The following is a 25,344-nucleotide window of genomic DNA, read 5'->3' on the forward strand; positions in this document are numbered from 1 at the left end:
TTCTGCACAAGAGAGCCAACTTTGGACTGGAGGAGAGAGAAATGCCGAACAGTCAGTTAAAGCCGTTGGACACTTTCTGAACAGAACAAAAATTAAAAGTTCACAGATTTACAAATAACTTACAGGGTTTACAGAAGGTAATGGTGAAAGACTTCCCTTGAAATATTATTCCATGAAATGCTTTCCTTTTTGAGAAAACATTAAAACAATTATCAATTCTCGATATCGAGAATAACGGATTTATTTTAAACACATGTTATGACACAGCGAAACATGCGGAAACAAGGGTGGGTTTTCCCGTTATCTTCTCCCGACTCCAATGACCGATTGAGCCTAAACTTTTACAGGTTTGTTATTTTATATATATGTTGTGATACACGAAGTGTGGGCCTTTGGACAATACTGTTTACCAATGTTGTGGGATTGCTTTAACAAATGGAATACATTTATTATTCTATTTCAGAATGATCTATGGTCTTGCCAAGATGCCCAAAGATTTTAACTCCTTTTTGTTGGCCATTTTTCTTGTCAATCTTCTTTTGTACCTGGCTTTCTACATCATAATGAAGGTAAGATCGTTTTGTTTTGTTGGATAAAATATTGGTTTTGACAAACTAGGTCAGGCTATGGGGATAATAGACTGACGTGTTTGTATATTTATATTTATATTTATTTCATTTCTCGGGAATAAAATGTACAGCATTGCACATTAATTAGGTTAAAAACATTGAAAAATACACTGCAGAGAAATTTAAATACACTAGGTTCAAAACATTGAAAAACACAGCGAAGAGCAATTAAAATAAAGTAAAGAAAAGAAACAGATGGAGCCCAAAGGATTGCCTAAAAGAAACACAGTTCCTGTCGAGAGGCTCTCCTCTCGAGAGGCTCTCCTCTCTGATCCTAAACAGAACAACATATATACTTAGGTAATTCTGATTGGAATTGAACGAATTCAGAATACTGGGAACAATTTCATAGAGATGTTTACGCAGAAAAGAATTGTCTGCTAAGCGGAAACGAGCAGGATATCAGTCAAAATTTAACATGTGACATAGTGACACGGTAGTTTGGTTGGTACTCTGATAAGCATATTTTTGTTTTGCTTAGCTAACTTTTTGTGCTTAAGCAGCTCTATGAAAGTGGGACCTGGTCTTTGACAATAACCAAGGGTGTCCAGTGCCTTTTATCAATTCCAATTATGAAAGCATATTATGGTGAAACATTTTATTATTATTACTTTTAGGTGCGAAGTGGAGAGAAGTTAACAGCAGTGGTGATAGTAATAATTGTAGTCACCCTAGTGGTATGGGGATTTGCTCTGTACTTCTATTCCATGAGCCTTACAGGATGGGAGGTAAGTGCAGCGAACGATTTATCTCGTATATAGGATTTGAGGCATTGCATGGTGAGGTTTTAATATATATTTGGTTTGCGATAACACCATGTTTGTATCTACTTGCCAGGTAGAGTTTGTTCTTAGAGAACTGTCTTGCTTTATTCTCCTGACGATGACTAGAGCAAGCTAGTCGAAACGTTGAGACCAGTTTAAGAACTGACTTGGCTGTTGTACAGTTAATCACGATCCTATATTAAGCTAAAGTAGTAGGCCCAACCTATTTTCTATACCATCCGCCCGGGTGATAGTTTAAAAGGCAGGACAGTTCTTTTCAGAACTGAGAAGTCTCCCAAACCCCCGAACATCTACTCCACGGTAGTAGAATAAAGCAAGACACAGTTCTCTAAAGAACAAACTCTACCTGGCAAGTAGATACACACATGGTGTTACCTCAAACCAAATATAAAGAAAGACAGTTCTCTAAAGAGCAAACTCTACCTGGCTAGTAGATACACACATGGTGTTACCGCAAACCAAATATATATCAGATAGCAGAGCAAAATGCTACACAAAGGGTATCAGTTGCTACTCAAAAATCCTGATTTACAGCTCAATATTGGCATTCAGTTTGCTCAAAATAAGTTCATGTTAAATGTTTTGCTAACTAAAATTGCTGGACGAAATCGTTCCATGACGTGAAAACCAGACATAAGTAGATGTTAAATTTGCATCAGGGATAAAGAATATTCATTTTAGTTTTTAAAATCACAGGCATTAGTTGGTAAGACACTGCTCTAGAATTGCAAGGGTCGTGGGTTTGAATCCCACCCAAGTAATATGCCTGTGGGTTTTTTGTGGTTTTTTCAAGGAACTTGGGAAAGTACTGAGTGTACAGTGCTAACACACATCAGTGTATATGGGTAAAACAAAAATTAATTAAACATACGTATATAGGGAATTACTTCAGATCATACTCTTTCATCCCGCCGGTTTGAGAGATCAGTAATGTTGCGTCTTGTCTTTGTAATAACAAAGGCTGAATTTTTCAATCATCAGAACTATAGATTCTGATTTCCGAATAGACATTATGCATTGACGTCATCAAGGCGCCATCTTAGAGGTAAAACAATGGCCTAACAATCTCACTGCACAGATTTGTATGACAGTGTATGAGCGGTGCACAGGTTTGACCTCTAGGTCAATGATCAACTTTCTTTTGACCTCTAGAGTGCCCTACTCAAATGACATCATGTGCCAGAAGAATAAACAACACACAGAAGTGTGTAATTTTTGTTTTCTCATAAAAAAATAATAAAAAAATACATAGAAACCAAACGTTTCTCTAAACTTTCTAATACTTTGAAGTCATTCATTTATGCAGAAAACTGCTGCTGCATCTCGTGAGAGCAACGCTGCATGTCTGTTGTTCAACTTCTACGATGGTCATGATATTTGGCATTTTCTTTCTTCTGGAGCACTCTTCTTTTCATTCCTGGTAAGTACCATTTATAGCAAGACTTCAAGCAGACTACCGAGCTTTAAGGTGGCAAGATGGCTTGTGCGTAAAGCACTCACCTCTCACCAAGGTGACCCTGGTTCGATTCCCGGACGGGGCCTTATGTGAGTTGAGTTGTGCCTCAGTTCTCTGCTGTGCCATGAGAGTTTTCCAGACCATCAGGTTTTCGATCTTGGCTGTACTTCGTGGTCATTATGGGTTGATGGGTGGATCATTATATTCTACTTGTAAAACATCTTTCTAACCTTATGCATTTCATAAAAAACAGTTTCAAGCGCTTTTCATAGACCAACTCGCCCGATCCAAGTTAAGTTATGACAATTTATGTCAATCTGTTCATTTGTCCCATCTACTCTCAGTTGTTCTAACAATATTATTACATGATTTAAATTTTTGGTTTTGACTGGAAGAAAAGGTCGAAATGGGGTCATATTTATACACACAATTTTGATAAGCCATTTGCTTTTGGAATAATGTCTGGTACAATGACTTGCTTGGTCACAATGTACCGCTTACATTTGAATTCCTCAGACTACAAAGACAGTTGCTATGTCAAATGGTTCGGGGCAAGCTTGATTGTTCAATAATACTCTTATTTTTCAGAGAAATTTATACGAAGGTGACAAGTTGATATGTATTTGTGATATTTTTTGTTTGTCGTAGTTGTTGCTGGTGATGGACAACGATCTGGATGGGAAAGAGAGAACCAAGATTGCTGTATTTTAATCTGAATGAAGAAGAGACCAAGACAAAATCCAACATCTTCAGTGCAAAGGGTGTCATGGCCGAGCCGTTTAGAGCATCGAATTAAAAGTTCTGGTGGTTCAAGTCTTCGGAGTGTGGGTTCGGGTCCCTGACGTGATACTTGTGTCATTGAGCAAGATACTTAATTGATTCTCTTCACCCAGATATAATCCATCATCTTCAGTACATTCTTACAACAGAAAACTACTCAGGCTCAGGGGTGGATTGCACAAAGAGTTAAAGTCACCTGGAAATAAAAAGAAATTTCTTTCAAACATAAGAGTATATGCATACGAACAATAAAACAATTTTTTTAGTAATTGTTTGTCACAATTTATATGTTTACAAAATATATAAAGTTGTTTGGGGGCTGACTCCGCCTACCCCTTTTGTGACGTCAATCGAGGCAGACTTTGCCTGCATTGCGTATAGTAAACACACGTGCAAAGTACATGTACGTCCAAGTCGTGAGTTGGTACGTTTCAAAAAGTGTTTTTCTGCATTAAGCAGCAATACACCTGGTCGGCATTGCCGAAAAAAAGAAAAACAAATCTTTTTTTGAAACGTACAAACTCACGACTTGGTCCGTACATGTACTTTGCAATTGTGTTTACTCTACGCATTACAGGCAAAGTCTGCCTCGATTGACGTCACGAACAGCGCTCTCTCGGGTCGGGGTCTACTCTTAAATTTTTAAATATTATAAGAACTGATTTTTAAAACCTTAGTTAACTGTTTATTCACATTCCACTCATCAAAACACATTTATTAGTGACAAAAGCTTTATTTTGAAAAAATACCACTTCCAGGTGACTTTAAGACTCGTCTTATCTCGAGTTAGGACGAGTTACTCATCCCAACTTAGGACTAGTCTTAAAAGGACACATTGCCTTGGGTCGGTCGAGTTGGTCCATGTTATGAAATTGATATGGTTAGAAAGATATTTTAAAAGTAGAATATAATGATCCACACAAACATGCCTCGAAATTGTGTGGTTTTCCTTTTACTTTGCGAACTAACATGGTCGGCCATTTTATGGAGTCAAAAACTTGACTCCACAAAAATGGCGTGCCGTGTTAGTTTTCAAGGCATGTTTGTGTGATTCATTATATTTGACTTTTAAATTACCTTTCTAACCATAATTGCAATTTATAAAAAAAAAAACGGTTTCAAACGCTTTTCATAGACTAACTCGCCTGATCCAAGGCAACGTGTCCCTTTAAGTTTGTAATGTCTCCTAGGACTAGTCCTAAACCCTAACTCTTTGTGAAATCGGCCCAAGGACATAGAAAATGCCAAAATTGAATAAGCCTATCCTCATAGTGGTGTTTGGTATAGCAGCTTGTATAGTACTACCACGAACCTTGCATCAGGAAAGGAACTTCTAAGAATGTGGATGTCCACATCAAAAGATTCCAAGAGAAAATTCCCTTGACAGTGGCAAACAAAATAATAATTTTGTGTTGCCCTCCACAGGACAACACCAACAATTTGAAATCTTTTGTCATTTTTAGGTTACCCCTCCCCCTTCCCATTTCATTTAATTGTTACTTAGCCAAAGCGTTGATGTGTAGGGTATACCTCTGAAATCCAGATATTTATCACAATAAAATTTCTTAAGTTATTAAAATGATCTGTTCAAAGAATACACATACAGGAAGATAGAACATTTACAAGATGTGCTATTAAGACCAAACTTTCCCTTAATCTGTTAAAGGCAGTGGACACTATTGGTAATTACTCCAAATAATTATTAGCATAAAACCTTACTTGGTGATGAGTAATGGGGAGAGGTTGATAGTATAAAACATTTTGAGAAACGGCTCCCTGTGAAGTGATGTAGTTTTTGAGAAAGAAGTAATTTTCCACGAATTTGATTTCGAGACCTCAAGTTTAGAATTTGAGGTCTCGAAATCAAGCATCTGAAAGCACACAACTTCGTGTAACCAGGGTGTTTTTTCTTTCATTGTTATCTCGCAACTTCGATGACCAATTGAGCTCAAATTTTCACAGGTTTGTTATTTTATGCATATGTTGAGATACCCCAAGTGCAAAGACTGGTCTTTGACAATTACCAATAGTGTTCATTGTCTTTAGGTCAGTTTTGGGTATGTACCTTCATATTAACATCCTCTGTGACAGTGATACAATTTGTATAAGGACAATTGTATACAGTTGTTTGCAACATAACCAATATAACATACTTACAGTATCCTGACGATGACTAGAGCAAGCTAGTCGAAACATTGAGACCAATTCAAGAACTGACTCCGGGGTAGTACAGTTAATTACGATCCTATAAGCTAAAGTAGTAGTCCCAGCCTATTTCTATATCATCCGCCCAGGTAATATTTAATGAGCAGGACAGTTGTTTTCAGAACTGAGAAGTCTCCCGAACACCCGAACAATGTATTCTGCGGTTGTAGAATTAAGCAAGACAGTTCTCTAAGAACAAACTCTACCTGGCAAGTAGATACACACATGGTGTTACCGCAAACCAAATATATATACTTACAGTAATTAAGCTTATAATTAATTTCACTTTAAGGGCACACTTGACTGTAAACATAAACACTTGATATGTCAACATGAAGGTGACCGCATAGCTGTGAACCTTTCCCAAAAGAAGTCGCCATAATCAAAAACAGTTATGTTGGTGTGTTATCGGTCTTCCAGTTAATCTTACTCAGATTTACTTTCTACAGCTCTGACTGCTTGGCTGAATACCGTTAAAAAAATATTTGTATTTTATGGGACTTTGTAATTATCTTTGCATATTTCAAAAGTTAACCCTTGTGGTTTATTATGTACATTTTAGCCTAACGTTTTATTGGTTTTGGGTAACAATATTCTCAGTCAAATGATGCTGTTATATTTTAATGATGAAATAATTGTATACTTTTTTTATGACAATTATGCAGTCATGTATGGGAACATCGAATAAGGTCGAATTTCTCTTTTAAATGTGGTTTATCTTTTTGATGTAAATAAACAATATTTTTTCAACCATTTGATCAATGTTAACATTTGAACTTTAAACAATGTATATGTTGTATGTAAACAAACAGATGAGAGATATGCCATTTTGATGTAGCTCTTAATCCGAATTTATTGTATGTAAACAAATTATATATACGTGTGCATGATGCCTTGGTTACATTATCATAAAATGGTGTATTGATAGCAATATTAAATAAGGTGTTTACATTGATGAAGGGTTTTGCCATGTATCTTTGTCGTTGCTATGCCATCATGATTGTCTGTTATATAGAAAAATGGAACTAAAATCAAAGCTGGGAGTTTGATTTATATTAGTACTTACATGAAGTTATGTGGGGTGTCGTGGCTGAGTGTATATAAGAGCACCGAACTCATCAAGCTCTGGTGTTTCTGTTCAGCAGATTGTGGGTTTGAATCCCGGTCGTGGCGCTTGTGTCCCTGGGCAAGACACTTAACTATAATTGCTTCTCTCCACCCAGGGGTAAATGGGTACCTGTGAGGGAAGAGATGGTTCTTGTGATTGGTTTAGTCAAGTAGTGCATATATTGCGCATAGGCTGTATACTCCCCAGGGAGCTGAGATGGTTTAAGGAATGATTTAAGGCCCAGTGACCAGGGCTCATATCGGAAGTGCTTTGAGACATGCTATATAAAAACGGTCTATTATTATTATTATGTTATTATTCATTGATAAGTGTAAATATTGATGATTGTTATTGCCACTGATAAGCCTTTGCATTAACATCGAAAAAGGACAGTTTGTTGCCACGATTCCAGTGTAATGAATTTATAATACCTGTCTTTGAAAATGGCTTTGTAGTTAAAGTTTCCCTTGAAATAATTATGCTTATTGTATTCATGCATGTGCAGTGCACAGACACTATGTGTTGGCAAATACCACAGTCATGCACACCAACGCCAGAGCTGAAAAATGTGAGTGCGTACCCAGGTCAAAATTCCAGTTGAACCTAGTTAAACTGGGTTTAGCTGGAACTAGTTGAAACCAGTTGATAAACTAGTTGAACACAGTTAAAACCAGTTGGTTTAATATGGAAAATGGACAGAAACCAACTGGTTTATAATTTCAACCTAGTTGAACACAGTTAAACCTAGTCCAGACCAGTTAGTTAATATGGAAAATGGACGAGTTTGGTCACTTTCCAGTTGAACCAGTTGACCCCAGTTAACTAGGTTCAACTGGAATTTTTACCTGGGTAGCGCCACCATCAGCCCCATAGACCTTATTAACACTCGGTACCACGGCGTTGGCGTGTAACAAGGTGCATGCTGGTCTATAGCTAGGGATCAAGTTTGATCCTTAGCTAGACCATCTTGAAACTCATTCTTCCGTTAGTTAGTGCTTGTGCATACATGTAGGTTGCGGAAAGGTCCATACAAAAAGCATGATGCTACGTCATTGCCAGCCAGTAGTGTAAGTGCGCACCGGTTGGGTACAATTATTTACATATCAATTAGTAAAGGTGAATTTCCATACACATGTATGGAAAGGTTTGCGGTAACACCATGTAATGACTATCTCTTAATAAGTTGGGGTGGGTTCTGAAAAGAACCGTTGGTTTCAACTCGACCTTTCTCCAGAAGATGATCAGAGCATACTGATCGAAACTTCGAGTTGAAACCAACAGTTTTTTTTTCAGAATTACCCCAACTCATTTAGAGATAGTCATTACATGGTGTTACCGCAAACCTTTCTATATATAGTGTACTCCGTGCGATCTCCAGAAGACGATCAGAGCATACTGATCGAAACGTCGAGTTGAAACCAACAGTTTTTTTTTCAGAACCACCCCAACTCACTTAGAGATAGTCATTACATGGTGTTACCGCAAACCTTTCCATATTGTATTTCCACCATGCAAAGTTTCAAATCCTACTCATATACATGTACTTGTTTACTTTAATTTACTTTACGTTAAAAAAAAGGTTTCTTACTTATCCTGTACTTTTTTTCATATTATTCGGAAATGATTTTACGGAATAAAAAAAGCTCAGTACAGCAACTTTGACTCAATTGTTTAGTCTATCAGTATTCAGTAACACTCTAGTATAGCAAGAACCATGTTAGCAAATGAAGTTGGACGTTGAGGAGATGATTTTAAAATGTGCATACATTACAGACATGCAACTTTTCTTCAGATCAGCTGATTTTCCTCTTTTTTTAGTTTCAGTTTTACATGGCCTATTTCTACCTGCATGGTTTTACCATTCAAAATTGAAAAAAAAAATATATATACAAAATCATTGAAATTTTGATGTTTGTTCATTTTTGTTTTCTTCTAAGATTAAGTTAGGAAGAGTTTTGTGAACTCGGCGTTTATCTTTGACTCAATCAACTGTTGCAAAGCAAGGTCAGAGATCAACAATTGATTATAATATAATTAGAAAAAGCCCTGGTGTTATTTATAATATCCCTTTCAACTTCTAATCACCCCGAGTCGAAGAATTGAAAACTTCCTGGATGCATCTGGACGAGGTAATCTAAATCTCCGCTATCTTATTTGTTTTCTCCAGTCAATAAATGGGGGGCTGGGTGGGGGGGGGGGGGTAGCTGACCATCATGGGTAACCGGCAACAACAAAAATGGCCTCTTCGAAACTGATTCAATTGTGCACTTGTTTAAGTGATTTAAAAGTCACTATATTTTTACAACTTAATACTTGATAATGAGCATTGCAGAAAATGCTACAACTTTATTTTTTTTTGCAGCGGCGGCATAGAAAGGGAAACATTTCAAGGGAGCACAAGGGGTGAACAACTTTTGTATTGGATGGAACTTCTGGTCAAGTTTCCGTTTGCCTGTAATTCTAAACATGCCGCCCATCATCTCGTGAACCAGGGGCCATACAAAATTCTTATAAATAAGTCCAATAAAATAAAATTAATAATTGAAGAAAAGGTCCGCATATTTGTTTTATATTTGGTTACAAATCTTTATCGATACCGTGTGCAACTTTTATAAACAACTATAACTCAGCAACAAAGTTTGTTTAACATACAAGAGATGTACGCCTAAAAGTGGACAAAAGCTTTGATAAAGTTAGTATACAACAAAATGTTTACGTATAGTAGGCCTATATACGCCCAGTAAATATTGAAGTTCCCAACTACATACCAGGAATTACTTATTGCAAATAAATCAAACTTTAAAGCTTCATGGACACCTTTGATAATTGTCAACGAACAGTCTTCTCCCTTTGTGTATCTCAACTTAATTATGTACAAAATAACAAACCTATGAAAATTTGAACTCAATCTTCGAAGTGGCGCGATTATAATGGAATTGTTACACACAGTTGTGTGCTTGATTTCGGGACCTCAAAGTCTAATTCTGAGGACTCGAAATTGTTGGAAAATTACTTTTTTTTCCCAAAAAATACGTTTCAGAAGGAGCCGTTTCTCACAATGTTTTTACGAACAACTTTCCATTGCTCATTTCGCAAACCCAGCCGAAAAGAGGACGGGGAAATATGTTATATCCCTTTCTGCTCGAGCCAAGAAAAAAAGATGAGGGGACAGATTTGTTTATCTCTTGAAACTCAAACATTACAAATTAATTGACGTGCGACTATTATTGCTAACAAAAATATTTTTCATGGTTCTCTGTTGAAATAATTATTACCCTTAGAAAGTTAGATTGATTCGTAAAATTCAATGCATTTCTACGAACAATTAGAACTTAGAAAATGGCACAAGAAAATTTGTGTTTTGTTTACCATAATTTACAATTTTAGACTGTGTGCCTTAATTTTGCATTATATACTTCTTAAGAGTTTCATTTTAAACTAAAAATTAATTGTTTTTGTTCACATAGAAACTTCTCTTGAAGTTGTTTGAATTGTTATTTCTGTTTTTCTCTCAAGACCTTACAATATTTCTGGAATAACAAAGTAAGAATTGGATGTACAAACGCAGTCGAAGGAGAGGGGGGAAGAATTTGTTATCCCACCAACTAACAAATAGTTTGAATTACTACCCATTTTTGAAATGTCAGCCTAGAAAAGTTGGACTGATCTATATATAAAATCTAGAGCATGTTTTTAACAATTTGCATAATAAAATGGCACAAGGAAATCCCGTTTCGACAGGAATTTTTGGACTAAAGATAATATTAGGCTGTAAATTTGACATTTTATCCAAATTTAAAATTGACTTATGCAAAAGGGACATTTTACACTTGAATAAAAAAAGAAAAGAAAAGATGGTAGGCTTTTGATCCGTAAAATCTTGAGCATGTTTTTAACAATTTTTGGAGGAGAAAATGGCAAAATGTTGTTAAAAATCCCGTTTAGATAGCAATTCTTCAGTTGTTTTAAAAATGTTAAAGTTATGCTCTTTTTCTTCGTAAAATATTTTTGGGAGAAAAAAAAGTAAAATTGAATCGGATTAGATGCACAATAATAATGTTGGAACAAACCGAAGTTTGCAAAGGGATTTGCACATGTTGAGGGCGCACTTTACCATGGCATAAAGTGCAAGTGGCAACCACGATAATTTTCTGCTGTTTTTAGACGCCGTGAAAAAACCCTACATATCCATGCAAAAAGACGTTCTTTTGACAACATTTTGTGTTACAAGAGAAACAGGAGCAGAACACTAGTATTTCGGACGATGGGATGTTATTAAAGGTAAACATTTTATCTATTCTAAGATAGTTGTTCCTACAGACATGGTAAACGAAAATTGCCTCGAAAGACGAAAGGGAGATTACATTTAATTGAAAATACGAGACCTTTTAGTTTATTTACGGATTTGTTTTTATAAGGACGAAAGACAACTATTAGTTACCGATTAAATGGTTGAACCCATGGTTGACAACCCACTGCTAACGTGGGATGATTTGAGGTCCAACAATGAGGGAAACTGCCCAATATTGTCTGAGCACGACAGTATTAAAAAGTGTGTTTTATATTCTACAAAACAGAGCAATTTATGTTCAGCCGGCCAGCCAGGTCAATCAAAAGGCACACTGCACAGTGTGTGTGTGTTGTGATGTGCAGCCCTCTGATGTGCCGTTTGCTGTGTGTGTATACTGACTGTATTTGTATTGGGCAAAATTACTGACTAGTTAGTTAGTTATTATTAAGGCAGTTGACAGGCCTATAACCCAAAATATGTTTTGGCATAAAACCTTACTTGGTAGCAAGCAATGGAGAGCTGTTGATATTGATAGTATGAAACATTGTGAGAAACAGTTACATGGTTTTCGAGAAAGAAGTAATTTTCCACGAATTTGATTTTGACTTTGAGACATCAAAATTAGAATTTTATTTAAAGGTCCCGAAATCAAGCATCTGAAAACACACAAGTTTGTGTGATAAGGTTGTTTTTCTTCTTACATTATTATCTTGCAACTTCGACGACTAATTGAGTTTAAATTTTCACAGGTTTGTTTTGTTATAAAATGCATGTTGATTTGTACACCGACCAAGCCAAGTGGGAAAACTGGTCTTTGACAGCCCAATAGTGTCCAGTGTCTTTAATGTGTAAAGCCATTATTCGGCTTTGCCAGAACTATATTTGCTTTAAAATAAATGTTGACAAACAACTGACTTCATGAGTTGAACTCCAAACTGTTCCCAGTCAAAATAATATTGTTTTGGACTTCTGCCCGCACTAACTTTGTGCCTACATGTAGCATAGAAATTTGTTGATAGCAGTATTTTCTTCTAAAACAGCTTAAAGGCAGTGGACACTATTGGTAATTGTCAAAGACTAGCCTCCACAGTTGGTGTATCTCAACATATGCATAAAATAACAAACCTGTGAAAATTTGAGCTCAATCGGTCATCAAACTTGCGGGATATTAATGAAAGAAAAAATCACCCTTGTCACACGAACTTGTGTGCATTTAGATGGTTGATTTCGAGACCTCAAGTTCTAAATATGAGGTCTCAAAATCAAATTCGTGAAGATATACTTCTTTCTCGAAAACTATGGCACTTCAGAGGGAGCCGTTTCGCACAATGTTTTATACCAGCAACCTCTCCCCATTACTCGTCACCAAGAAAGGTTTTATCCTTATATAATTATTTTGAGTAATTACCAATAGTGTCCACTGCCTTAAATATGAAATTGGTTGAGTAAGCGTGGGCGTATTCTCCGTGGAGCAATTCAACCAACGCGTCGTTATCGTTTTTCGTATGATCGCTGCAGTGTGACTCAGCAGTCATTTTTCTGACAAAAATGGGTCTACCGTTGAGCGGAAATCTTGGAAACACGACTTGAGGTGAGGTTTGCTGCCAACATTATTGAGGAGTTATTGGGACGGTGGTCCAGTGTAAAATTCAAGCCCTACAGAGTCCATCATCATCCTGAAGACGTTCAGAGCATACTGATCGAAAAGTTGAGAGAGTTGTCAACCACCAGTTTCTTTTTAGAACTAGCACTTTCCCTATTTTCCTGCGGATAAGACGCGTCTTATCATTTGACTTTTGAGACCCCCAAAACATTGGTGTGCCTTGTGACGGTGCGCCTTGTCTGTTGACGTTTAATTTTGTTGGGGTCATTTTAGGGTCCTGCGTCTTGTCCGCCGAGCGTCTCATCGACAGGATATTACGGTACTCAAAAGAGATTGTAACTGCAAACCTCACCTGATTAGGCCTCTACTCCCACCATGCAAGGTTTCCAATCTTACAAACATGATGTCATTGGATTTCAACAACTAATGTCTGTGTGTTTACATTCCATGTAGGAATGTTTTGTCTGGAATATTTTTGTCTGGAGTCAACATGTTTTGATTTTAGGCGGTTTTTATTAAATATTTATAATTGAAAGTCAGGAATGGATTAAAAATTCCCCATACATACCGTCCTATTTTCCTTAGAATGATGTCATCATGTTTTGGATGTTGAAGAATATTGCCCTGAAAGAAAGGCGAGGTTAGAGATTTGTTATTATTCCTCAATCAAATGAGGACTATAGGCCAACCTGTTTCAAAATGAGGTTATCACAAAATTGAATTTGAAATTTCCCTCGCTCATTTTCTTAATGAGGGATGGGCCCCCTAACATCAAGATGTTATTCTACTGTTTGCATTGCAAAAAGACACTGAATGTGAGAGTGATGTAATTGTTGGTCACTTCAAGTACACTTCACTTGAATTTGAGCTTTAAATAATAATAATAATAATAGTAAACATTTCTATGGCGCTCTACAATGCACACAGTGCCTCTCAAGAAAAACAAAATAACAAGTAGAAAACATAGCAAGTTCACTCAGTGGGAAACAAAAACGTTTTGAGAGACCGCTTGAAGACTAAAGTAGCCACTGCTTCTCTGACGTCACCGGGCAGTTGGTTCCAAAGCTTAGGAGCTGCATTGAAGAATAGATTGTCTCCAGCCTTTTTATAGGAGCGAGGAACAATTCAAGGAGCAATTCTCTTTTTAAAGAACTTTTTGAGCAAATGGTGGCACTGGATTGACCTTTCAAAGCTCAAACATTTATAAGCTGCATGTATTGTGAGAAAATATGGAGAAATAGTGGAAGTCCTAAATGACAAGTTTGCACCTATCTAGGAAACTTTTGCATGAATGGCAAACTTTGCCCCCACAAACACAACAATCTGTGTTTTGCATCTGGATGTACAATGTAAACAAACTCTGCACCCAGTCCAAAAGCAAAAATATTGAAACTGAATTCCCCATAGTGTTTTTTAAAGGAACACGTTGCCTTGGATCGGTCGAGTTGGTCTTTGAAAAGCGTTTGTAACCGTTTTTTGTAAAATGCATGTGGGTAGAAAGATGTTGTAAAAGTAGAATACAATGATCCACACAAACATGCCTCGAAATTGCGTGGTTTTCCTTTTACCTCGTCGACTAACACGTCGGCCATTTATGGGGGTCAAAATTTTGACTCCCATAAATGGCCGACCATGTTAGTTCGCACAGTAGAAGGAAAACCACGCAATTTCGAGGCAAACTTGTGTGGATCATTGTATTCTACTTTTAAAACATCTTTCCAACCATTTGCATTTTATAAAAAACGGTTACAAACGCTTTTGTTATGACCAACTCGTCCGCTCCAAGGCAACGTGTTCCTTTAATTTCAGAATGTTTTGTATTAACAGGGCTGTATGCTTCGTTTTTGAAAGGGCAAGGGCACCAAGGCATTTTCTCTTTGGCAAAGGGCACCCTATGAGAAAATTGTAAATTTCTACTTGGGCATTTCAAGGGCACCAAGGCAATGACAAGGGGCAACGAAGGCAGTTGCCTCCGTGAAGTATCAGGCCTGTGTATACTTTTGTAGTTGTATGCATAAGTTTTCCCCCTATAAGACTGCACGACACATTTAAGCCAAAGTACTGGATCTGAATTGTTTTTTTTGTTCCAGAAACTTTCAGTGTACAGTTTATATTATTAGCGGCCAGGAATATAAGCCTCAGCATGACCTTAAAATCATCCATCGAGTTTGAAACTGGTCTGATGCGGTTCATCTCTCTCAAACGGGACAGGGTTAGATGGGCACAACTCATCAACAAACCTAGTGAACAAATGAATGGATACAATGACGTCATCATCAGCTTTGTTTAATACATAGATAGGGAGCGATGAGTTCGGCTAAACCTTGCATTATTAAAATTGTAGAAATTTTGTGAAAAATACTTTTCATATAAATGTTGAGCTGAAAACCTTAGATGCTCTTGTCTGAACATTTTTTATTTTTTTTATTCCATTTTGTACAATTCACAAAGATACTATCAGTAGGGCCTATCATTAGTTATTACCATGAAATGATCCTTTTGATTTGGTCTCCTTGTTTCTGTTTTAAAGCACTGTTATGGACACCCACTGAATATTTGGGAAGTCACACAATGCTAGAGAAATCATGCATCTAGCTTGCTTTACTGATTAAGATGAAATACAAGTGGGTGTAATAAAAAAACAATAAATTTTGTTTACTACATATATTTTGTTTTAAGGGGCTTACAATATATTTTGTTTAGGCCCAACAATTGCTGGTTCGTTTGTCTATTTTTAATCTAGCTTTAAGTTATTTTTGTTAATCATTTGCTTTTCTCTCAGTGTTACGTGTTAGGAATGCCTATATTTTTGTTTTGTCTGCCCTACACTTTACCATGGCCAACTGTGTTGACCATGATAAATGACCTGGGCTTAAGGTGGGCTTCCTTTATCCTTTGCCTATCAATATTTTGTATATAATATTGACTTGTTCAACTGAGATTGATTTGACAATACATTTTTATAATTATGCCCAATACTTGTTTGTTCAGTTGCTTGAATGCGTTTACTAATATTTTGATTTCTCTATATTAAATTTTACTAATAGTGATGGCCTTTTTAATTTTGATTCGTAAATGTGTTTGACAAAAACAAAACTGACCCTGTCACCCGAGGGTCAGTTATTAAGGCTAGGTGACCCTAGTCTCTAGGGCTTGAGATTTTGTTGTCACTTCATCCTCCCATGGAGGTATGATCCTCCAGTATTTATGGTAAAAACAATTCTATGACACTTAAAGGCAGTGGACACTTGGTAATTACTCAACATAATTATTAGCATAAAACCTTACTTGGTAATGAGTAATGGGGAGAGGTTGATAGTATAAGACATTGTGAGAAACGGCTCCCTCTGAAGTGACATAGTTTTTGAGAAAGAGGTTATTTTTCTGCGAATTTGATTTTGAGACCTCAGATTTAGAATTTGAGGTCTCCAAATCAAGCATCTGAAAGCACACAACTTCGTGTGACAAGGTGTTTTTTCTTTCATTATTATCACGCAACTTTGACGACCAAATGAGCTCAAATTTTCACAGGTTTGTTGTTTTATGCATATGTTGAGATACACCGAGTGAGAAGACTGGTCTTTGACAATTGGCAATAGTGTCCAGGGTCTCTAATAAGATTTGGGTAAATTTGTCCTTATGGGCCTTACATTGTACACATTGTACGTATTCTAAAACCAAACAGTGCCTACTATAGCTTCCACTATGTCTCAAAAAGACTAGTTAGAATTTATGTAAATGTGCATTTGATATGTAATAAATCATACAAAATTTGAACATATATTGCAAATATTTGTTCAAATTTCAAATTTGACACCTGATGACATTTTTTGAAGATGCCATTTTGGATCTTTGAGTGTCTATTGTTGTGCCCAGCAAAAAAAAAAGGCCGCGTAGGAAATAATAATAAATAATTAAAAATACGAAAAAAAAATCAATTTCTCTAAACTGTATTGTATGAACTGTATTCCCTCTATAAGTCACTGTTTGATGTTTACTTACCCAATGATTGTAATATTAATAATAATAATAATAATAATAATAATAGTAATATTAAATGATAATATTAACAATAGTAATAATGATAATAAGAAGTGTTTGTCAAACGCAATCTGTTGTAGATTGCTGGTAGTGTAATGATGACCAAGGTTGCTTCGCTTTATCTGAGGGGCGGTTCACAATTATCAACATTTTCACAAGCGTACAAATCGTAGGCTGCTGTCTGTTATATACAGTACATTGCTTTCAGGTTTTTGAAACAAAATGTTGAACCATAAAAACATACCTTAATGGCCCTTTTGCACTTAAAATATGGCATTAGTAATCTGTTTTTAAAACATGTGTACTACCGGTATGTTCTTTATATCTTTTATCAATCTGTGTTCGTAACAAACAGGGCCATCGAATAAAAATAGTGTGAGAAAAACCCAAAATTTCCTTTGTAGACTTTTTCAGAGGGGGGAGGGGGCATTGAAAAAGTATTCGGTTTGTACGCTTGTGAAACTGTTGATAATTGTGAACGCCCCCATAATGCCCTTAGTAACCTTCTACATTGTGGTACATCGTATGACACGATATGTTAATTGCAGATTAAATCCATCATAAGCAACGCTGAACAATTGCGTTCTGAGTTGGTTTTGAAAATGTCTAGAGATTCCGCAGCTTAATTTTTAGGTGCTTTGTGACTGATTCACACTTAGTCAAATGTTTTTGTATGGAATCTTTATAAATGGTGAGATTTGCGGTTCATAGTCCTTGCTCTAGGGTTAGTATTAGTAAGGTAGGTGTTACTTCCGGTTCCATTTACAGGTGAAGGATTGCGGGCTATTGCTTGGATAAACGTCAAGTAGAGCAGCTTTTACATTGAAGACTTCTTAATACCATCAAGAGGACAAAAGCCTGTTGTGACTAACCCACATTCAATCAATTAATACTCTTTTTGTCATTAGTAAAAGCCCCTATTGTAATGTAATCTATAATGCCATGCAGTTAATTAGACTATGGGTGCACAATAACAATGTTGGTGGTCCACTCAGTGTGCATGCCTCAACAAAATGACCAAGAGGGATGAGGTATGAGTAATCAACATCTTTTATATAGGCCTAGTGTCTGAAACCAAACCACCTCCCCCCCTCACAGTTAATGGAATATCCCTCTTTGACTGTCAGGTCTGTAATCAAATGCTGTATTGAACTACAGCCTTGGTTGGGGAAAGAATGCTCTGTGGCTACAAATGGTACAATGGTGTTGGGTTTATGAACCAGGAATATAAGATTCCATCTACTACACATTGTAGGTGGTGGTAGTCATCTTTTATTTACCTGTACCTGGCTATTTTATAGGAAAACAACATGTTTCGACACTGATGGGAAATGCTGTTTTTTATTGCTTGTGCTTGGTGTGTAGTGTTTAGTTAAAGGATATATTGCTACTGTGTGGTGGAGAATAGTGAGTGCTCTGGGAACTATAACAACATTCTCCTGTGTACTTTCTACTTTATGTTAAATGGCTTCCATCTTAATAGAGGTAAGACTCTAGTGTAGTAAGATTAGGTTAACCATATTTAAGACACTGGACACTATTGGTAATTGTCAAAGACTAGTCTTCTCAGTTGGTGTATCTCAACATATGCATAAAATAACAAACCTGTGAAAAATTGGAATCAATCGGTTGTCGAAGTTGCGAGATATTAATGAAAGAAAAAACCACGTAGTTGTGTGCTTTCAAATGTTTGATTTTGAGACCTTGAGTTCTAAATCGGAGGTCTCGAAATGAAATTTGTGAAAAATTACTTGTCTTTGACAACTACATTACTTCATAGGGAAGTAATCTCACAAGGGCCGTTTCTCACAATGTTTCATGCTATCAACCTCTCCCCATTACTCGTTACCAATTAAGGTTTTATGCTAATAACTATTTTTAGTAATTACCAATAGTAGTGTCCACTGCCTTTAAAGGAACACGTTGCCTTGGATCTGTCAAGTTGGTCTTTGAGAAGCGCTTGATGAAGCCATTTGTTATGAAATGCAAAAAGGGTTAGATAGATAAAAGTAGAATATAATAATCCACACAAACATGCCTGGAACTTTTACCTAGCGAACTAACACGGTCGCCTGGTCATTTTATGAAGTAAAAAACTTGACTCCCAAACATGGCGTGCCAGTGTTTAGTTCACGACGTATAAAGAAAACCGTGCAACTTTGAGGCATTTTTGTGTGGATGATTATATTCTACTTAAATTACAACATCATTCTAACCATGCATTTTACAACAAACAGTTTCAAACGCTTTTCATAGACCAACTAGACCCGATCCAAGGCAACGTGTTCCTCTAAGTTAACTCTATTAACCCATGGTAAACATTGACAATATCCATAGTCCTTAGTATAAGTACATAACTGGAAAGTTTGCACGCTTACCCTCTTGTGCTTGTTAGCAATGTGGGTTTTAGCAGGCTTAGTCAGTTGATGTCTGTAGGTCTGTTAACACCTACTCAAGTAGGTCAGACTTCTTTATTTACTGTTCAATTTATTGCTGACCTCCACTCACCTTCTCCCCACTCTCTCACTCTCCGACTGTGGATGTAAGGTTTATGCTCTGAATACAGTGTCTTGTTAGTTGATACATTCATCATAGATGGTCTTACGCTGTCCGCCAACAATTTGTTGGACTGTGGATATAAGGTTTATGCTCTGAATACAGTGTCTTGTTAGTTGATACATTCTTTTTAGTCTTACTTCTGCTGTCCGCCAACAGTTTTTTTCAAACAAACATGGTTGGTACTGTTTGTATTTATTGCAAAAAGCATGTCGACGGCTGATATATATGATGGATAAATAGATGCACTGTGCATGCATCCGTATCAATGCATGTTTGGTTTGCGGTAACACCATGTGTGTAATCTATTTGATAGGTAGAGTTTGTTCTTTAGAGAACTGTCTTTTCTGTATTCTACTACCGCGGAGTAGATTTATTGGATTGTTCAGGAGACTTCTCAGTTCTGAAAAGAACTGACCTGCTTTTTAACGTACTACAGTGAGATGGTTGATTCTGAAAAAAAGGGAATGCGGAATTGTAATTTTTTTTTCTTTCTCAATGTGATTTATCAAATTAACAGGTTTCTCAAAAGTAAGTAATTCTTATACTTCAATGCACCAATGATGACTAAAAAAAGCAAGCTTTGATAAGAAGTTAGGCAATTCAAAATTAACAGTTTAATTGAAGTATTTTCTTTTGTTACATGAGCCTGTTCTTGAGATCCTTCAATTCAAAACAATTTTTTAACCCACTGTCTTTTTTTAATGGGATGGTACAATAATTGTAAAGGAGAAAGGGTTAAGACTTATAGTTGCAACTAAATGTTACATACAATCGCAGAGGTTTGGTGCCAAATAATAACTTGCATTTTGCACACTACCCAGTAGTATCCATTGAAAAATTTAATTACTGTAAGTGCATTACATTATACAGTGAGCAAATTGAAGGGGAATTATGCAGTGTGACTTCAGCTGTGGCTATGGCCAGTAGCTTCAATTGGCATCCCAGCTGTAGCCACTGCCATTAGCCAGCACAGTACAGACAAACATGTACATGTAGCCTTAAAACCTTAAAGCCATTGTACACTTTCGGTAAACAGTATTGTCCAAGTCTCACACTTCGTGTATCACAACTTATATTTAAAATAACAATCCTGTGGAAATTTAGGCTCAATCGGACATCGGAGTCGGGAGAAAATAACGGGAAAACCCTCTCCTGTTTTCGCGCGTTTTCATGTGTTTATAACAAATCCGTAATTCTCGCTAACAAGAATTTATATTGTTTTACCGTTTTCTCAAAAAGTAAAGCATTTCATGAACTAATATTTCAAGAGAAGTCTTTCACCATTACGTTCTGTAAACCCTGTAAATTATGTGTAAATCTGTGAACTTTTTTTTTTCTGTACCGGAAGGGTCCAATGGCTTTAAAACCTGGTTCATACTTCCTGCAAATGCGATACAAATTTTATAGTAAAGTCACAAATTTGTAACAAGTTAATCAACTCTTCTGAAACATTTGCCGCAAAAACAGGCATTTGTCATCAAAATTGGCTTTGCATTCCCAGGAAGTATGAACCAGACTTTACTATCAATATTTGTATAAGTATCAATACATGAACCCTTCTGTCTTAGTGATCAATTACAAACAGGAAAACCTCTTTTTGTTTAAATAATTAATGAGAAGATGTCCTTTTTTTATGTCTGTGACTCATTGGTAAAGGCAGTGGATACTATTGGTAATTAAAAATAATTATAGCATTAAACCTTACTTGGTAACGAGTAATTGGGAGCTGTTGATAATACAAAACATTGTGAGAAACAGCTCCCTCTAAAGTAGCGTAGTTATCAATACCCTTCTGTCTTACTGATAAATTACAAACAGGAAAACCTCTTTTTGTTTGAATAATTAATGAAAATACGTCCTTTTGTGTGTGTGACTCATGTGTTAACCATTTTAGCAATACCTGTACATGTAGGTTTCTTGAATTAATTTAACGACATGATTTGATTGGTGTTATCTGAGGCCACTGATACACAGTGAATGGACTGAGCAGCCTTTTAAGGTGGTGTTTAAAGCCCGGTTCATACTTTCTGTGAATGCGATGCGAACGTTGACATCACTACTTTGCAACAAATAATTCCCAGCAGTTGAATTGTGCTCAACTTTTGCGAAACATTCAGTGCAAAAACAGGGCTGTGACGTCAAATTTACGTGAAATTCACTTCGCATTGGCTTTCCCAGGAAGTATGATTGAACCAGGCTTTTGTCAAGCACCCACTACTGCAAGTTTATAATTCTCTGGCAGATTGCTAACTGTTTTATTTAGCAAGCCGAAAACATAGATGTGAAGTAACAGGATCAAGATTCTAACACAGCTCCCCCTGTCAATTTTGTCTTGTATAAAAGAAATTATTTTGAAAATAAAATAAATTTTAATTTATAAAGAACTGTAATCAAATTGTACCGCCTTGAGTTTTTGGGGACTGGAGCTAAATGCAGGAAGGGAACAGTAGTAAGATGTTTTCACTTCTTGTTGATTGACATTTTTTTTCCTGTCAAATTTGTTAATACTGAAGGATGAAGTCTATGTGGCGACGATATGTTCTAAAATACACAAAAATTACAGAAGGTCCGGAAAAGTTCTGAAAAATTATACTCCGCAGATCGAGACACAGAACCATTTTTTTTTAAACCAACTTTTTAAAGTAGTTGTTATGTTATAAAATGTGTGTTTTGATGTGCTGTATTATATATTTTTGTGTGTAAATAACCTGTCTTTCTGTAAAAACGTAGTGTATATTAAGCACCTTCAGTACATTGTTGACTTCGATATTATATTATTATTTTTTATAAAAAATGATGCTTTATTTAAAACACAAATAATAAATAATCAGTGGTTTTTACGAACAATCCAACAAATGCATCCAGGCTGGCTTCCTCTGACAGTTTCAACACACCTGAATGAATGTCTGTTTTATAACCGTCGTAAATTTACATGTCACTACAAAATAATGGCATTGATTTTTGAGTAATCTATTTGTTGCAGTAAGTGCCTCTTGCAGTTAATTGAATGGTTGAAGGTTTCGGTGCATAGAATAGCGCACTTAATTACATAGTAGTATTGATGGTTCAAGAGGCTTACTGTGATCAGATGAATGATAATAATAATAAGTCTGGAAGTACTTAACATAGTGCTAATTAATTAGCAAATAAGGTTGGATGTCAGGTACATTTTAAAGGAACACGTTGCCTTGGATCGGTCGAGTTGGTCTTTGAAAAGCGTTTGTAACCGTTTTTTATAAAATGCATATGGGTAGAAAGATGTTGCAAAAGTAGAATACATTGATCCACACAAACATGCCTCGAAATTGCATGGTTTTCCTTTTACCTCGTCGACTAACACGTCGGCCATTTATGGGGGTCAAAATTTTGACTCCCATAAATGGCCGACCGTGTTAGTTCGCACAGTAGAAGGAAAACCACGCAATTTCGAGGCAAACTTGTGTGGATCATTGTATTCTACTTTTGAAACATCTTTCCAACCATATGCATTTTATAAAAAACGGTTACAAACGCTTTTGTTTTGACCAACTCGTCCGATCCAAGGCAACGTGTTCCTTTAACCTTGAAGTCAAAGTCCTCTTTAAACATGAGCAATTTGATGGTATACTCTTAGGGAAAAACACACAGTATTCAGGAACATTTCTGCAACTGTTGCAGTAACACCATGTGTGTATCTACTTGCCAGGTAGAGTTTGTTCATAGAGAACTGTCTTTCTTTATTCTACTACCGCGGATTAGATTTTTCAGATGTTCGTGAGACTTCTCAGTTCTGAAAAGAACTGTCCTGCTTTTTAAACGCTACCCTGGCGGAAGGTGTAGAAAATCGGCTGGGACTACTGTACTACTTTAGCTTATTTTACTGCACTGCTGTGTCATTCGTTAAAAAAGGTAGCAGCTACATTACTCAAGATAATTTATTCCATAAATATTTCTGTAGGGAAGAATGAATGAATCAGAACAAACAGCTTACAATTAAAAGCAAGTCAATCAGATTGGAAACATTATATCCATATATGTGCATCCCTAAAGCCATACATAAGCTCAACCACCACCAGTAGTCCAGCATTCTCCTGAAGACGAGCACCCAAGAGACCCAACCGGCTCTTTTCAGAACCAACACTCCCTCAAAAGAGATTTTACACACGGTTGTACCCGCAAGTCTACTATTCATATTTATATTTATAGTTACTCTTATTATATGTCCTTCTCACCTTCCACGACTTCTATTTTGGAGAAATGAGAACCACCGAGATATGTTGTAAATGTACGGTCACGGAGAAACAATGATACTGCATAAAGAAACGATTATTACAACGATCTTACTGTACATGTACATTCTCAATAATTATGCATGTGTGCCCTTTAAGGGCAAATTTATTCCTTCATCTCCGTGCATGTAAATTATATCATAATTCATAAACCATCTGTGGCTTAGTATAAATTATTTATGTAAGATGTGCTGTGTGTATGTAGTTGCAGATCTAATAAACTAAATGAATAAACCACTTTAAATTGTCCTAAATTGTGTTATTGTTTCGTAGTTTTGATTGTGCCAGTCATATTGTCCTCTGTGACAGTAACTGACTGTAATTGAAAATTGACTGTTTGTTTAGTTGATTGTTCCTTCATTGATCACCATATTGCTGCAATACCACATGTATTATTGTGATTGATTGCTAGGTTTGTTTGATGGTCTGACATTGTTGGTTGTATGATATTTTAAGATTTAAATGTCTTTAAATGCGTTATTGTTTTGTAGTTTTGATTGTGCCAGGACATTGTCCTACTTCTCTTTAGTGTGACTGTAACATTGTTTGTTTAGTTGATTACTCCTTCATTTATCATCAGATATCACTGTTTGCTGCACTAATATAACATGTACTCATTATTGTGATTGATTGCTAGGTTTGTTTGATGATCTGACATTGTTGGTGTTATGGCAGGCTAGAATGCAGAGGTAGCGTCTACAACATTCATCATGATGATACCTTACTTATGGTTGTGTCTGGTAACTACTGGTGCCACTGCTGTATACGGACAAGGTAAGTCAATTGATAATATTGATACTTATTACTTTAGTATTAGGACAAGACAAATGTTGAAAGTAAAGCCTGCTTCATACTTCCTGCGAACGCGAAACGAATTTTGATTTCACACGGCTGTTTTGGACGTGAATGTTTCGCAGGAGTTGAACACATTATTGACCCTATTCCTGACGTCATCATCAGAATAATCTTGGATGCGCCATTTTGGTGGTCAGTGTCACTGTGCGTTATTCAGTGAAGTGTTTGCATCTTAGGCAACGGGGCGTTTACATGTAAAACCCATTGCCCACCAAAATGGTGAGCGTGGCACAGTCGCAGCGTGTGGCGAGCGTGCAAGGGGTCAACATGGACAAGATAAGTCAATTGCCATCCTGTGATTCATCTTCCACTGCATTATTGATAAGGAGTTGGCACTTTGCATTGCTCCAGGGAGGCGTACAATGAAGATGTGTGTCCTCATTACAACCACAGAGGAATAAGATCGTCTTCTTATTCCTCCATGACATGCCATCTTATGACATGCCATAATATCTCCGCCCACTTTTCGGTCTTCAGAAAGAAATAATCAATTATTTGAATGATAAGAAGAAACTATAAATAAATAGTTAACTTGCGAGTACAACCATGTGTAAATCTCTAAGGGTGAGTGTTTGCTCTGAAAAGAGCCGGTTGGGTCTTGACATTTGGAATAGTATACTCTGCTCGTCTTCAGGAGGATGATGATTTCTTTTCCTGGTCTTATTAGAAAGAAATAATCAAAAAAATTGTATGTATGATGATTTTTTCCAGTCATTAGAAAAAAAATAAGCAACTGTTTGAATGATTATTTAAAATAAGGTTTA

The 25,344-nt window shown here is 36.4% G+C and overlaps 2 protein-coding genes across 8 annotated transcripts in view; both read left to right on the forward strand.

Annotated features, from left to right (window-relative positions):
* Positions 1-6,810, forward strand: part of LOC139951325 (SID1 transmembrane family member 1-like) — a 54,268-nt gene extending 47,458 nt beyond the window's left edge. For all 6 annotated transcript variants that reach the window (XM_071950169.1, XM_071950172.1, XM_071950174.1 and 3 more), the window contains 4 exons: positions 464-569; positions 1,247-1,357; positions 2,721-2,834; positions 3,519-6,810. In XM_071950169.1, the coding sequence (XP_071806270.1) occupies positions 464-569; positions 1,247-1,357; positions 2,721-2,834; positions 3,519-3,581 (394 nt within the window). In that variant the 3' untranslated portion in view covers positions 3,582-6,810. The remainder of the gene's footprint in view (positions 1-463; positions 570-1,246; positions 1,358-2,720; positions 2,835-3,518) is intronic.
* Positions 6,811-11,108: 4,298 nt separating this feature from the next.
* The window catches only part of LOC139951264 (roundabout homolog 2-like), a 127,106-nt gene continuing 112,870 nt past the window's right edge, over positions 11,109-25,344 (forward strand). Inside the window, exons 1-2 of one of the 2 annotated variants that reach the window (XM_071950060.1) lie at positions 11,109-11,244; positions 24,363-24,499. In XM_071950060.1, the coding sequence (XP_071806161.1) occupies positions 24,436-24,499 (64 nt within the window). In that variant the 5' untranslated portion in view covers positions 11,109-11,244; positions 24,363-24,435. Of the gene's footprint in view, positions 11,245-18,074; positions 18,384-24,362; positions 24,500-25,344 lie in introns of those variants that run through there. The other variant, XM_071950061.1, reaches the window with a different exon arrangement.

This window comes from Asterias amurensis, chromosome 19, assembly GCF_032118995.1.
Source record: "Asterias amurensis chromosome 19, ASM3211899v1".
In the NCBI taxonomy this organism is placed as follows: Eukaryota; Metazoa; Echinodermata; class Asteroidea; order Forcipulatida; family Asteriidae; genus Asterias; species Asterias amurensis.